This window comes from Diorhabda carinulata, chromosome 5 (genome assembly GCF_026250575.1).
Source record: "Diorhabda carinulata isolate Delta chromosome 5, icDioCari1.1, whole genome shotgun sequence".
Classification (NCBI taxonomy): Eukaryota; Metazoa; Arthropoda; class Insecta; order Coleoptera; family Chrysomelidae; genus Diorhabda; species Diorhabda carinulata.
The window spans coordinates 104,317-120,649 of record NC_079464.1 but is presented as its reverse complement, the minus strand read 5'-3'; the positions used below and the strand labels follow the sequence as shown (position 1 = coordinate 120,649).

At 30.0% G+C, this 16,333-nt stretch overlaps 1 protein-coding gene across 1 annotated transcript; it reads right to left on the bottom strand.

Annotated features, from left to right (window-relative positions):
• Positions 1 to 7,775: 7,775 nt before the first annotated feature.
• LOC130894132 (uncharacterized) lies at positions 7,776 to 15,183 on the bottom strand. Its single transcript, XM_057800731.1, has 9 exons — positions 14,957 to 15,183; positions 14,629 to 14,899; positions 14,260 to 14,399; positions 13,783 to 13,964; positions 12,914 to 12,955; positions 12,074 to 12,168; positions 11,770 to 11,820; positions 11,439 to 11,713; positions 7,776 to 7,820 (listed from the first exon to the last, which is right to left on the bottom strand). Exons 1-9 carry the CDS (start codon positions 15,137 to 15,139, stop codon positions 7,776 to 7,778), a joined length of 1,284 nt encoding a protein of 427 aa, XP_057656714.1. The 5' UTR covers positions 15,140 to 15,183.
• Between the last annotated feature and the right edge of the window lie 1,150 nt (positions 15,184 to 16,333).

The window sequence follows — 16,333 nt, the reverse complement described above, 5'->3', positions numbered from 1 at the left end:
TAAAAATTTTCGAAATCTCTTTTCGCCATTTTTAGTCCAAACACATCAATTCTTATATTTTTGGTGAATTTGTAACTAACTTGGTCAGATATCGTCGATTTACAACCATTGAGACCAGTTGTGGTCGATTGTCACATTGTTTTGATTTAAAATTCTCGAAATCCATTTCCGCCATTATTAGTCCAAACACATCAATTCTTATATATTTGGTGGATTTGCAGCTAACTTGGTCAGATATCGTCGATTAACATCCATTGAGAACAATTCAGGTCGATTGCCACTTTGTTTTGATTAAAAATTTTCGAAATCCATTTCCGCCATTTTTAGTCCAAACACATCAATTCTCATATATTTGGTGAATTTGCATTTAACTAGGTCAGATATCGTCGATTAACATTCATTGAGACCAGTTCAGATCGATTGCCACTTTGTTTTCATTTAAAATTTGCGGAATCTATCTCCGCCATTTTCAGTCCAAACATATCAATACTTATATTTTTGATGAATTTTCAACTAACTTGGTCAGATATCGTCGATTTACAACCATTGAGACCAGTTGTAGTCGATTGTCACATTGTTTTGATTGAAAATTCTCAAAATCCATTTCCTCCATTTTTAGTCCAAACACATCAATTCTTATATATTTGATGAATTTGCAACTAACTTGGTCAGATATCGTCGATTTACAACCATTGAGACCAGTTGTGGTCGATTGTCACATTGTTTTGATTGAAAATTCTCGAAATCCATTTCCGCCATTATTAGTCCAAACACATCAATCTTATATATTTGGAGAATTTGCAACTAACTTGGTCAGATATCGTCGATTAACATTCATTGAGATCAGTTGTGGTCGATTGTCACATTTTTTTAATGAAAATTTTCGAAATCCATTTCCGCCATTTTTAGTCTAAACACAACAATTCTTATATTTTTGGTGAATTTGCAACTAACTTGGTCAGATATCGTCGATTAACATTCATTGAGACCAGTTCAGATCGATTGCCTTTTTGTTTTCATTTAAAATTTGCGGAATCTATCCTCGCCATTTTCAGTTCAAACACATCAATTCTTATATATTTGGTGAATTTGCATTTAACTAGGTCAGATATCGTCGAATTACATCCATTGAGACCAGTTCAGGTCAATTGCCACTTTGTTTTGATTAAAAATTTTCGAAATCTATTTCCGCCACTTTGTTTTCATTTAAAATTTACGGAATCTATCTCCGCCATTTTCAGTTTAAACACATCAATTCTTATATATTTGGTGAATTTGCATCTAACTAGGGCAGATATCGTCGATTAACATTCATTGAGACCAGTTCAGGTCAATTGCCACTTTATTTTGATATAAAATTTTCGAAATCTATTTCCGCCATTTTTAGTCCAAACATATCAATTCTCATATATTTGGTGAATTTGCAACTAACTTGGTCAGATATCGTCGATTAACATTCCTTGAGACTAGTTCAGATCGATTGCCACTTTATTTTGATATAAAATTTTCGAAATCTATTTCCGCCATTTTCAGTCCAAACACATCAATTCTTATATATTTGGTAAATTTGCAACTAACTTGGTCAGATATCGTCGATTTACATCCATTGAGACCATTTGAGGTCGATGTTCACTTTGTTTTGCTCGAACATTTTCGAAATCTATTTTCGCCATTTGCAGTCCAAACATAAATTCTTATATTTTTGGAGAATTTGCAACTAACTTGGTCAGATATCGTCGATTAACATTCATTGAGACCAGTTCAGATCGATTGCCTTTTTGTTTTCATTTAAAATTTGCGGAATCTATCCCCGCCATTTTCAGTTCAAACACATCAATTCTTATATATTTGGTGAATTTGCATTTAACTAGGTCAGATATCGTCGAATTACATCCATTGAGACCAGTTGTGCTAAATTGTCACTTTGTTTTGATTGAACATTCTCGAAATTCATTTCCGCCATTTTCAGTCCAAACTTATCAATTCTTATATATTAGGTGAATTTGCATTTAACTAGGTCAGATATCGTCGATTAACATCCATTGAGACCAATTCAGATCGATTGCCACTTTGTTTTGATTAAAAATTTTCGAAATCTATTTCCGCCATTTTTAGTCCAAACACATCAATTCTTATATTTTTGGTGAATTTGCGACTAACTTGGTCAGATATCGTCGATTTACAACCATTGAGACCAGTTCAGGTCGATTGCCACTTTGTTTTGATTAAAAATTTTCGGAATCTATTTCCGCCATTTTTAGTCCAAACATTTAATTCTTATATATTTGGTAAATTTGCAACTAACTTCAACAGATATCGTCGATTTACAACCATTGAGACCAGTTGTGGTCGATTGTCACATTGTTTTGATTGAAATTTCTCGTAATCCATTTCCGCCATTTTCAGTCCAAACACATCAATTCTTATATATTTGGTGAATTTGCATCTAACTAGGTCAGATATCGTCGATTAACATCCATTGAGACCAATTCAGATCGATTGCCACTTTGTTTTGTTTAAAAATTTTCGGAATCTATTTCCGCCATTTGCAGTCCAAACACATCAATTCTTATATATTTGGTGAATTTGCAACTAACTTGGTCAGATATCGACGATTTACATCCATTGAGACCATTTGAGGTCGATGTTCACTTCGTTTTGCTCGAACATTTTCGAAATCTATTTCCGCTATTTTAAGTCCAAACACATCAATTCTCATATATTTGGTGAATTTGCAACTAAAATGGTCAGATATCGTCGAATTACATCCATTGAGACCAGTTGTGCTAAATTGTCACTTTGTTTTGATTGAACATTCTCGAAATTCATTTCCGCCATTTTCAGTCCAAACTTATCAATTCTTATATATTAGGTGAATTTGCATTTAACTAGGTCAGATATCGTCGATTAACATCCATTGAGACCAATTCAGATCGATTGCCACTTTGTTTTGATTAAAAATTTTCGAAATCTATTTCCGCCATTTTTAGTCCAAACACATCAATTCTTATATTTTTGGTGAATTTGCGACTAACTTGGTCAGATATCGTCGATTTACAACCATTGAGACCAGTTCAGGTCGATTGCCACTTTGTTTTGATTAAAAATTTTCGGAATCTATTTCCGCCATTTTTAGTCCAAACATTTAATTCTTATATATTTGGTAAATTTGCAACTAACTTCAACAGATATCGTCGATTTACAACCATTGAGACCAGTTGTGGTCGATTGTCACATTGTTTTGATTGAAATTTCTCGTAATCCATTTCCGCCATTTTCAGTCCAAACACATCAATTCTTATATATTTGGTGAATTTGCATCTAACTAGGTCAGATATCGTCGATTAACATCCATTGAGACCAATTCAGATCGATTGCCACTTTGTTTTGATTAAAAATTTTCGGAATCTATTTCCGCCATTTGCAGTCCAAACACATCAATTCTTATATATTTGGTGAATTTGCAACTAACTTGGTCAGATATCGACGATTTACATCCATTGAGACCATTTGAGGTCGATGTTCACTTCGTTTTGCTCGAACATTTTCGAAATCTATTTCCGCTATTTTAAGTCCAAACACATCAATTCTCATATATTTGGTGAATTTGCAACTAAAATGGTCAGATATCGTCGATTTACATCCATTGAGACCAGTTGAGATACCTAGGCGTAACGCTAGACCGAAGTCTCACTGTCGACTGTGAGACAAGCGAGAGCAAGACTATGCGGATTAATCGGTAGAAAAAGCAAGTTAAAGACGGAAAGAAAACTTAGATTTATCAGGAGTATAATAATACCGATTATAACGTACGCCTCGGTTGCTTGCGGGCACGCGGGCAAAACAAACAGGAAGAAACTACAGGCACAACAAACATAACGCTAAGACAAGCACTAAATGTTCACTGGACAACAAGTAGCGAGGAAATATACGGCGAAACGGGACCTGAAAAAGTATTGGACCATAGAGCAGTAAAGCTATTCGAGGAGCTGGCAACGCAAGAATTGAGGAATCTCATAAGCTACACCAAAGAAGACTACAAGAAACACAAGAGGCTCAGAAAACAATTGGATGGATAGGTAAAGTAGGTAAAGTTAGGTTAGTATCAAAAAAACACAAAAACCCAAAAGAAACAAAAACAACCCAAAAAAAAGTCAACCCACAATACATCGGGGACATCGGGGACAGCTATAGATCGGATTAGATCTTCTCTTGCCGAAGAAGGTTGGGAGAGGTTTACCCGAGGCAGCGAAACACACACACATTATGACGTCCAGAACAAGAAGCCAGGAGTGTATAGCCAACAGGCTAATCTCTTAACAAAAAGATAGACATCCCAGTATCTCCCTTAGAACTCAGGGGAGAGGAAGGAGTCTACGCGCGAAACTGCGACCCGAAAGAGGATGAGGATCTATCAAAATGACAGGGGTGGTGGAATGTCCTTCCTCGCACCCATTCGTGGATTTATCCGGGGGTGGATGCTTAGAGGGACGGGTTTTCTCACACGCACGTGTGTGTGTTTATTCAGTATCAAGTGGCTTCCTAAGAGAGCTACGAGAAGTTTGCCCGACCGGATTAAAGGACTACTGTATAGTCGGTCACTGTTTTATTATAAAATACACCGATAAGCGCAGGGTCGTCCACAGCGATTCAAACTCTCTCTACCTGAGAAAGTTTTCAGCGGTTTATAGCGTAATAGTGCTTATAGTTCACAATAGGGATTTTTTATCACTCTACTGCCCTTTTTGGGGCTTTTTTTTATAATGAAATAGCCCTTTTTCAGCGACAAGTGAAATCATCACAAGTGAGCGTTCAACTAGAGGATACATGTACAGGTGAATATCAATTTTCTTATCCATTTTAACTACCAACAAGGCAATCAAAAGGATCAGGTATTATTTTAGCGGGGAGGAAACACCTCCGACAGTGAGTCCGCTGTCACTTTCTATTGACAATTGAATTTAAGCTTAGAATACAATGAACGTCTCAGTTTGTAATTCCATTTGATGCATCGTATCAGTAAGAATAAATGAGCTGATAATATTTGAATTAAATTAAATAACTTGCGAAAGAAAAGTTATTACTACCGTAAATCAAATATGGCGGCTCTAAAACAGCTGTTCGAATATCTAGAATGATATATGGAAGCAAATTTATTTGACACTGACACAATATTCATTTAATCTTTTATACTAACATTGATTTTGAAATTTAAAAAAATAATATCAAGGTTTGATTATATAATTTTAAATAAACGTATTATTTCATATCGTTTAATTGTTTAGTTGTTAGAGAATTACGAAATAAAGACTTGCGTGACATCTAACGGTCAATAGGTCAAGGTAAATAGTTTACAAATAGTTACCTGCAGCTTATCACCTTTTCAAATTAAAAGAACGTAAATTATTTTAAATACCTATAAATGTCGTAGAGTATAAAATTTTATGTTTGTAGTAGTTTTATGTATTAGAATTAACAATATTAACAAAAGAATAATTATTTAACGTATATTTTAATTGTAGAGTTGTCATAAAAAATTCATTTTATTAATATGTACTGCTTTCTGATTTACAATTTAAATGTTTTGTTAGCAGTTTTATTTCGTATTTTTTCTGTTTGCACTATAATTTTTAGTAAATAAAATTATTAAGTTTACATTATAATTTTTAGTAAATAAAATTTTTAAGTTTAAAACAGTGCTGCCAGAAGTAGACTTTTAGTACAACTCCTGCTACTTTATTGAAATAAAACAAGAAAAATAAAAATAATTTTTTTTTATTTCTAATTAACAAAAATAGATAATTAATTTTTTTTATAATATGATGTTTAATTCTTATACGTCGATACTTGGATGTTTGTTTTGTTGAAAATATAAAAAAACTATTAAAAATGAATACACCAAACCGAATGACATTTATGTTAGTTGGAATATCATTTTAATATAGAATAAAAGTTATCTCGAACAAGATGCAATATCATCGTAGTCGATTAAATTGTAATTATTTGTTATTTTATTTATATTTTTATTTATTTATATTTTTTTTTCTAATGTATCACACTGTAATTTATCTTCGTGGTAATTTTTTTTAGTATTCCCTATATGTTAAATGTATAAGAAAAGTCCTAAAATTTATCGTGAACCGTAATTATTACCAATTCTTCAAAAAATGTGATCAATCCGGTATACTATACAGGAGCTACCATCTAACAAAATAATATGTTTGGTTTGTAAAGGAGTTGCAACTCTGTATAGTTCGAGATAATTTCAAAATATGATTTTTAATGACATTAACTATTACGTATGCTCTGTGTAACTCTTTATCTATATTATGTTAAAAGACAAAAATAAATAACTAGGTATAAGAAAGGTTTTATACATGAATTGGTAAAATTCATTTGATATCATGAGATATCAGAATCATTTTAGAATGGTTCAATAATTAGTTAAAGATCGTCTATTTGGTTTGATTGATTATTTTGGGGACGTCCTGTAGATAAGTTTAGATTGTAACCGTGATTGATGTTTTAATAGCTACGAAAATAATTTTTTTAAATCTCAAATACCGAAGACTCGCCCTATATATAGATATATTCATAAATTTTAATAACATTTTTTGATATCTCTCAAAATTACTCAAATACCGACCGTTGTCGTTAAGATTGGTACACTCTGTATAACATCTATAGTATGCAAGAAAATATGCATTAATAACTAGGTGTTATAGATGTTAGGAAACGTATATTATGTTTCTTTAACTATTTTTGGGACTTCCTGTAGATATGTTAAGATTGTAACCGTAATTGATGTTTAAATAGCTACGAAAATGAATTTTTTTGAATATCAATTACTCACCCTATATATATATATATATATATATATATATATATATATATATATATATATATAATATATATATATATATATATATATATATATATATATATATATATATGTATAATCTACTTTCCAAAGTTTTTACAAAAAAATGTGTTTGTAAGAACGGAATTTTTTTGCAAAACTACTAGGAAACATATAAATGATTGGTATTTTTCTTAGATTATATTGTAAAATACAAATAGTTGAGAAAAACCCTGTATATCATAATTGGTAAAAGTAATTTCAGAAATAAAATAATGTTAAATAACAAAATATCTTAAAACTTTTAGTTGTAAACGACTAATAAAACAGGTTTTGAAACAAAAACAGAATTTTTTGTATAATTGGAATTCGAAAGCGAACAGAATTTTGATCAGTTGTTGTTGGTTTTTGTGTTTTTGGTAATTTCGAGAATATTTTGAAAATATAAATAAAGTTGCAGATATTAATTGATGAAAAAAAATTAAGTTCTCCAATACACCTCAAATTTACACATTTCCCACATTAAAGTCGGTGTTATACAGAAGGATCTATTAGATTAATTCCAGCTACTGAGGAATTTAAAGAGAAAATAATTGTTTGTGAATTCGAAACAAACGTGTATCTAGCATTTTTAAATATCTTTGGAAAAAATGTGAGTGTAGTAATAAGATTTTGTTTGTTTAGAACAACTATTAAATTATATTTTGTAGGGATTTAAATTTATATCCCATCCCAGTAAACCGCTATCTATAAACCAGAATATTGACTATAACATATTATTTACATTGAGTTTTTATTATTTTATTCTATAAAAATGTTTAATAATCAGAAAAATCATGAAACATACCTCGAACGATTAGTTTTTCATTTAAGAAATGAAGATATAATCATGAATTGTTATAAAAATTTCAACTTCTTATAAATTATTATTGATATTTGATTCCTTCGCTAGAACTGCCATCTATAATTTAATAAACGAATCGTTACTAATTACGAGTATATATTATTACAGAAAACTACTACAGATTTCTTTTTCATCGGCTATCTACGTGCCATCTATAAAAGGGAAGAATAACTATAGCTATGTTTTAAGTTAATTTTCTATAAAATGTTTACCAAAATAATGATACAAACAAAATATTTTCAAATTTATTGATTGGAATATATTATATTGAATCATTGAAATTATAATATCAAATTAATTCCAATATTTATTTTTCATACCAGTAAAGCCATCTATAAAAGAGAAGAATAACTAAGGCAATGTTGTATAAAAATTTTAAGTTAATTTTATAAAAAATGTTTAACAAAATAATAATACGAACAATGTATTTCTAAATTCATTGATTAGATTAAATTATATTCAATTATTGGAATTATAATGTCGTATTAATTGTAACATCAATTTTCATACTTGTACTATCATCTGTATTCTAATAGGAATATTAAAATTTCCATATTAACTTGATTTCTTTTTTATCGGTTTTATTAAATATATGTTCCACCTTTAAAAAATAGATGGCGAAACAAATAAATTTGAAAATCTTATTTTTTTGTCTTCTAATTTTGATGTAATATACAATATAGATTTAACACAGAATTACTCGATATTATTGCGCTTTCGTATTAACAATATAAAGCGACATAAGATACGTTTTATTATGATTAAAGTATGACCTAGATTTATCATTTTATGTATCCCGAATTCGAATGTCTATTTATACTCTACGGAAGTTCACACATGAGGTGGTAAGTTCGAACTATGTAATTAAGCGTGAAGTGTAGATAGCGTACAGGGAATTAGAGCTTAATATCTTTTAGGTGTGGTTGTTACCCCGTAAATAAAACAAAAATTTTCGAAACGTCCTATTTATTTAACATTTCGAAAAATCACGATCAAGTTATTTGATTCCAAACTATCCCACTCAATCATTATTACTTCTTGCAGTGTTAAAGGTTAGTTGGTATCAGATTATTGCCTATATTACCTATAGAAAGGGCTAAAATCTCTATAATATACTGTGTGAGCCCTTAAACTGTGTTAGTTTCTAGTTTACGATACCGTAATATTTTGTTAACGTTAATATTTTTGGTCTAGTGATGTACGTAGATATTGAAACATATTTCAATTAAGACATTTATTTCCGAAACCTTATTTTACTACCCGATATCAGAGTTTCAGCATCGCGGTACTTTTTTCTTATTTTCCAATCAAAGCTGGTACAACGTACATAGCCAGGCTTTTAATCCATTTAATTTAATAACAAAATATCAAATTTTTTGTTAAATCTGTCTTTTTTTCGTTATTTAAAACCAAGCATTATTTTTTTAGAGATTGTTTAAAAAATTAAATATTTTTAATCAAATTTTCTGTCAATTGGTAATTCTATTGTTTCTTTTTAATATTCATTCGTTTCGTATATATATACAAACAGGCCTAAATCCCTACCAAACTCAACAATATATGAAGCGAAGTTTTTTGTTTAAATTTGTTCTCAAGCAAGATAATTCGCGTTCAGAGATCTGAGATTTTCATTCGTCCGATATTAATAGAGAAGTTTCGACCAAAACGTTGACTACGGGTCCAAAACCCATACGTCAATATTAGCATAAGTTCAGGAAATGACTTTCAAAGGACGTCGTGGTTTAGACAGACAATCCTAACCTGCAAACAAACAAGAGTCAGATACTTTAATATAGCAGATATTTGTATTCATCAAGGTACGATGAAAAAATTACATCCCGAAAATGTTTATTAAATGTTAAATTATATAGTTAGATAGATTTCTAAAAACTTAATTAACAGACATAACGTGAAAAATATCTCATGCTAGATATTCGTTCAAGTTTAATTAATTTCTCCAAAAAGGCTTCTCCGATTTTTCCTACCCTGTTAGATTTAATTGAAGATAAGTGAAATTTCAAGATTTTCAAATTCGCAGACATTTCCAATTAGCCTCGAAATTAGCAAAAGATTAAGTAGCATTTAAGTATATTATTAAAACTAGAGAATAAATCGAACAGTAAATTTTTATACAAAATTTTCGTACTAAATACTACTAAATCAAATATAGTTTTTACTCCCCATTATTTAAAAAATGATTATCTTTTGGTAGTTTTTAAATATCGTGATATACATATAAGAAAGTGAAAACTACCTCTAAAAACAAACTCGGAATCTACTGGAATTATTTTGGAGCTTTCAAATAAAAGTCTTCGATCGAAATTATTTTATCTTTAGTTGTCCATTTGGTCAGTTAATTCTACAGCAGTTGCTGGAATTAACTCTTGGTGTATTTAGCAAGACAATTTATCAACAATCACAGTCTTCAATACCAATAAAAAATCTTGATATATTATAACGAATTTCGGTTTCAGCATTTGGTTTCAACACACTGTATAAAATACGTTAAATAGAAATCAGAAATGTCAACTTCGGTAACGACTATCAGCAGGGCGTTAAGTTATAAATAGAACGGGTGATTACTCCATAAACCATATTCAAAATCTTCGTACGAAATTCCTTTTGATGGGTCAATGTTTGGGTTTGTTAGAAATACACTAGTAAGCGAAAAAATTGCCGTAGAAGAAATCGTTGAAGTATCTCATTCTTTAAGTCTTGGCCAATCCATCGTGATCATTTTGAGGGAACCTGTAGGGAAATTTCAATCGAAACCAATCACCAAGAAACCTCCTCCAAAAGCCACATTTTTTATGGTTTTTCCAGGTTTTCTGTAGACTTTTCCTCTTGGGTTAATTTGGTTAGCTACCTTGAATATTTTTCTAATTGTCCAGGCACTCACAGACACTTCTTTTTGAGCTCTTGTTGAATACCACTGAAGGCTTGACATCTCAGGGATGTACTCACGATAAATCATATCTTTCGGATGTTCAACGTTCTGTTAACTTTTTAGTGACTCTGACCTTGTTGCAATAGACTGAGCAACTTCAACATTTGTTGGTTTCATTTTTACCAGTAGTGGTGGGTTGACTAGATAATTCCAATTGATGTTTTTCTTCAATATTTTTAACGAACCGCCCGTATTAACACTTGGAGAACACACATGTTTTCTAGCAATATGTCCTAGTTGAATGTATGTGATTCAAATGTACAGAACTTTCAATTGGGCCATAATATTACAGCTCTCTCTCTGCGAACGACTGTTATATAGATTTTAGTACTTTTATTTGCGCCAACAACAGCAAAGCACTCAAAGAGAGTTTCCACATGCATTGGAAACAAATAATAGATACGATTCTAAGTATATATATATATATATATATATATATATATATATATATATATATATATAATCGGAATACTTTTATTTTCGTTTGGTTTATTGTTTTCAAGAATTATTAATTTCCATTACTACATAATTGGAAACCAAAACAGGAAAGTGGTTTTTCTTTGAAAAGGAATGAAGGTAAAACCTGTACGCACTTATAGCCGCAAGAAAGGACCTTCAAGTTAATAGAAAAAACAAAACAAAACCTGCCGTTTGCAGTCCTTGTCGTTCGTTTGTTGATCAATTTTTTGATAGTATTGACACTAGTTTTATCAAAAATAAAAACATACCTTATAGATATTTATGATGACATTTATAATAAATGATAATAGTACAAAAGTATTTATCATAGTTATTGATTTAAAACTTTTATCAGTATAAGTTTCAGTATTATTTTTACTTATAGCTTTTAATTCTTCTTTTAAATCGTTCTCAATCTCTTCGTCTAATTCTTCTTTTTCCAAAATTTCTGTTGTTACTACATTTTCAGTGGTATCCTCTTCGAGTACTATATCTTCGTTTAAATCTTCGTTATCGTCATCATCGTCACTATCATCTTCAGTATCTACATTAGGAATCAACTATATTGATAAAAAAATATGTTGATGGTTTTTTATTTACCTCTCAGAAATCTATCCGAACGCCTTTTCTCATATATATTTGAACTAGATCCTGAAAATATATTATTTTCATACAAAAAATCGTTTTTATAGGATGAATATCAAGGATAGTTAATTAGGTAGATTAATTAATTTTTCTGTCAACTAGGGGTGTAATTTCAACTTTTGAAAATGTATTTAGGTTCTTATACTAAATTTTATGTGTTCAATATTATTATTTGGCATTATTTTATAGGAAATTCATAGTGTTTTTGTTTATATTTCTATATTTTTTATGTTGCTTCTCAAATAATATAATTACTTACTTCGATCTATAGTTTCATAATAAATCTTTTCAACTTTGAGACTCTGGTTTTCTCCATAAGTTCTGCATGTACAATTAACAAAATGTGGCGCACAGCTAATGTTAAAAATGCCATTATTAGCAAAAATATTTCATAAACCAACTTCCTATTTAAATTATTTGAGTTTTTCAAAGTACAGATGATGATAGTGGGTGTACAAAATTTGACAAATTCGTTGAAGTATACAAGTTATCGCATACAGGCTCAAACGAAATAGAAAAAAAATAAAAAAAACATATCTAATGATTCTGGAAGCAAAATTTGGTGGTTGCCAAATAAATATTAATCGAAGTGGTGTCTTCAAACTTGTACCAGATACTGAATATATCGATGGTAGAAAATACACGACAAGAATTGTAGATGTTTTAAGCAGAACGGGAGCTAGAAACTCACGCAAATGATAAAAAACAAGAAGTTGTGGAGGATGATTATCGAAAAGAAGGTGTATGGGAACTAATCAACCTCAATAAAAACCCACTAGTGGTTAAGCAGTTATTATTACTGATATCTTTCAGATATATCATTTTATTTTGTTTATTTACTAACTAACCAGCTTATTTATACTCTATAAAACGTTTTTAAGGGGTTGCTCCCCATATCAACATTTAGAGTCAAATATTGCCTGTATACGATCACTTACTTATACCCGGGAGGTTTTGGAAACGATAATTTTTAGTTAAATTAACGTTCCATCTATCCCATCGCGTTTCCTTGGATAAATCATTGCTGCCATTAAAAACATATATCACAATCGCTTCGGAAACTAATATACTACTTCCCTAAAAAAGTATAACTACTTACCATCCAGTTCCAGGTCCCAAACAGTCTAAATCTGGTTTATTCCTGCTAACAGAAAGGGAAATGTACAGAATCGGCTTTAGTTAGATAGAAATTTACGGATCGTATTTATTTCAGTTTCAATTTTTATATGAATATATAAAAATTATATAATATATATAATTTTTATATAGATATTTCATAAATCAATACATTATTATTGTATTGTTTGTTAGTTTGTATATTTTTGGTTTATTTTAGCGACGTTAAAACTACATAATTTTTCGTCGTGGAAAAAATATTGTTTACTACTTTGCTATAGTTACAAAACGATTTTAGATGCAAATTTGTGTTCCAGAACACCATTAGAGGTCTTAACTTTGTTTCTAATACATCATACTGTGTTTCAAATGAATAAAATAACATAGAAATTATTTTTTACTGCAATAGGAAAATGTATCATATGAAAATACGTTGATAATGAAAATTGACAAGAGACAGCTTTACAAAACGACTTAAGATACAAATTTGTGTTCCAGAACACCATTAGGGGTCTTAACTTTCTTTCTAATACATCATACTGTGTTTCAAATGGATAAGGCAACATAGAAATTAGTTTTTACTCTAATGGGAAAATGTATTATATAAAAATACGTTAATGACAATTGACAAGAGACAGCTATTCAATTTCATCCGTAAAAGTTTTCCTATCAAATTTTTAACTTATATAATTTTTTGGATATGAAAGTTTCCTTCAAAGAAATCATTTATCTTCAAAAAGAGTATGTAATTTGAAAGATCGATATCAAAAATATCCTATTACGGTCCACGATTTAGTAAAAAAGCACGTTAGCAAATACACACTATAAATTTCGATATGGAATAAAACTAACTTATACTTATTTATGCATGTAGCAACCAAGCGATGTTTTTTGCTCCTATACGGTGTATCCAAAGATTCGTTGGGTCGTGATTCACTGTTGTCTGCAACGTCCGTTTTCAGATGACTCCATTTCGACCACTGAGAGTGGATCTTTGGGGGAGAGGAGGATCTGAATGATGGCCCTTCGCAAAACTGTAAAAAGCAACAATATTTATTAGACCATTAGTACAAAAAAAACGTTGTTTCTGAGCTAAAAAATTTTTAGTAAATTGAAAAAGACTTAAACTTCATTCATTTTTCTTCCACCAACAGTTAATTTTTTCATGAAATATACACTTTAAAATTCTTCCTTCATTGTAAATGACTTCTTTGGATTGTTTATAGTAGTTCTAACTATTTAGAATGGTTCTCGCAGCAAAAATATGAGTTCAAATTATCTTGTTTGAGATTTACCAAAAAATCTTAAAGTCTAAAATGGAATATTTACCTGGCCTCCTTCTATACAGTCGGGATCGCATTCAACAGACTGCAGATTTTCAATTGTGAACGTTCTGCATTTGGATAAACCGCATACATTATATTTACACAAACTATGGGGTAAAGGAGAGAAATAGCATGTTGGGAAACCTAAAAACAACAAATATATAGATTACTGATATATAATTTGTTATAATATGAATTAAACCAACAGTAATTAAAACAATTTGGTGATTTAGCACCATCTCTAATCAAACGTAGAACGGTCAGTTTTGAATACAAATTATTGATGGATCATCCGACGTTGTTTGATATTCTTCTTATTTTCGCAGATCAAAAATAAAACTTTATTTTGGAAAACAAAAATTAATAATTTTACCTATTACTTTGAATGATTCTTTTTCTAAAATGAAAGACGTGCAACTGCAATCCTTATTTTGAACCATGATGTTAAAATCGCAGAATCTTCTGTGAACTCGACCTTCGTAAACGCCATCTTTTAACTTAAAACTGCATTTCCTTTTCCTTTTTATAGCTAAATCTTTCGAACAAAAATCCCATTGTTCCAAAATTGTTTGATGACATATTCCCAAAAAAATTTTCGTAGATTTCAAAGTATAATTAGATTCATTGGTATTTTCGACAAATAACTAAAATAAATTATTTAGTAATGAATTTATACAAAGCGATATTCAATTGGGACTCACTGCGAAATATTTTAAACCGATAGCAACCAAAACGCATGTTTGAAGATGCAGCTCTTTAATCCACGTATGGATGTTATAAAGAGGTTCAGCTTCGTAACCAAAAGATCTATTATCTTCTCTTAAGTTATAAAAGACATCGGCGTTTGACATACATAACCATATTGTCAAGATTTTTAGATACATAACAATGACATATCTCTAAATAAACATTGTATCTAGTCATAAACCTACTTATTTTGTCATTAACGTCTTAATAACCGATAAATATTTTTTTGGAGCTTCGAAAATCCTATAAACGTTTAACGATTTATCCTAATTAATGGCACTAAACACCGAACACATAAAAAGAATCGTAATAGTGAGAACCGCAATAAAAGTTATGTTTTGGTAGTGGAACGGAAAGAATTTATTACTTTTTGATATTTTCTAACCTATTTCTCTATTGATCTATTTATCGATGTTGCCGGATTGATATATCTTGGAAAAATATCAAACATATATCAGATAATAAATGAAGACGTTATTCATCGCGTATTAAGTAGTGTTAAAAGTTTTGTTAATGTTAAATCCATACGATTTTCAATTAGTTGTTACAATCGAAAGGCATATGTGTCAATTTGACAGCTATCATATGATTAGTTTGAGAGTTTTAACTAAAATAACTTTTGTTAGTTTGAGAGAATGAATAAGAAGGCCCAAGGTTTAACTTGATAAACATTATTCGAACGTTTTCTAAGAAAAATCGATTTATGATGTTTTTTACATACAATCAACCTTCAAAAGTACTTCTCTATATTTCCAACTCAATGCCCTAATTATTTTGACGTGAATAAAGTTTTGTGTACACATTTGTTTATCGTTAAAAATTGAACGAGTTTGGAGCCTCAGTTCCAAAATTTCGAGACTCTAATTTTCTGTTTTCAGACTTTAAGATGTCATTTTTTCATATATAAGAAATCTGAAGTTAAAAACATTCCGATTTCAATAGGATGTTGAGAGCGCATGTTCTTATCTAAAAGCACGTGTTTAGGCGCGAGACTTTTCCACAGTTTTCACTTGGGCTTTATCGACGACGGTGGTCGATTTTACAGACCAATAGTGACGAGAAAATTCGCGTGTATAGTGTCAATACAATTTTGGACTTGTCAAATTTCGTAATTTTTTTTTGGTAAGTTAAGTTTTTCACAAAAATCTTGAAAAATCATATATATATATATATATACATATATATATATATATATATATATATATATATATATATTCATATAATATATTGTAATATAATATGATATATTATATAAATGTGAATCTGAACTGATAAGTCATATCCTAAACAGCAATTAAAAAATTTATTTAAAAAATAATTCATAGTTTTTA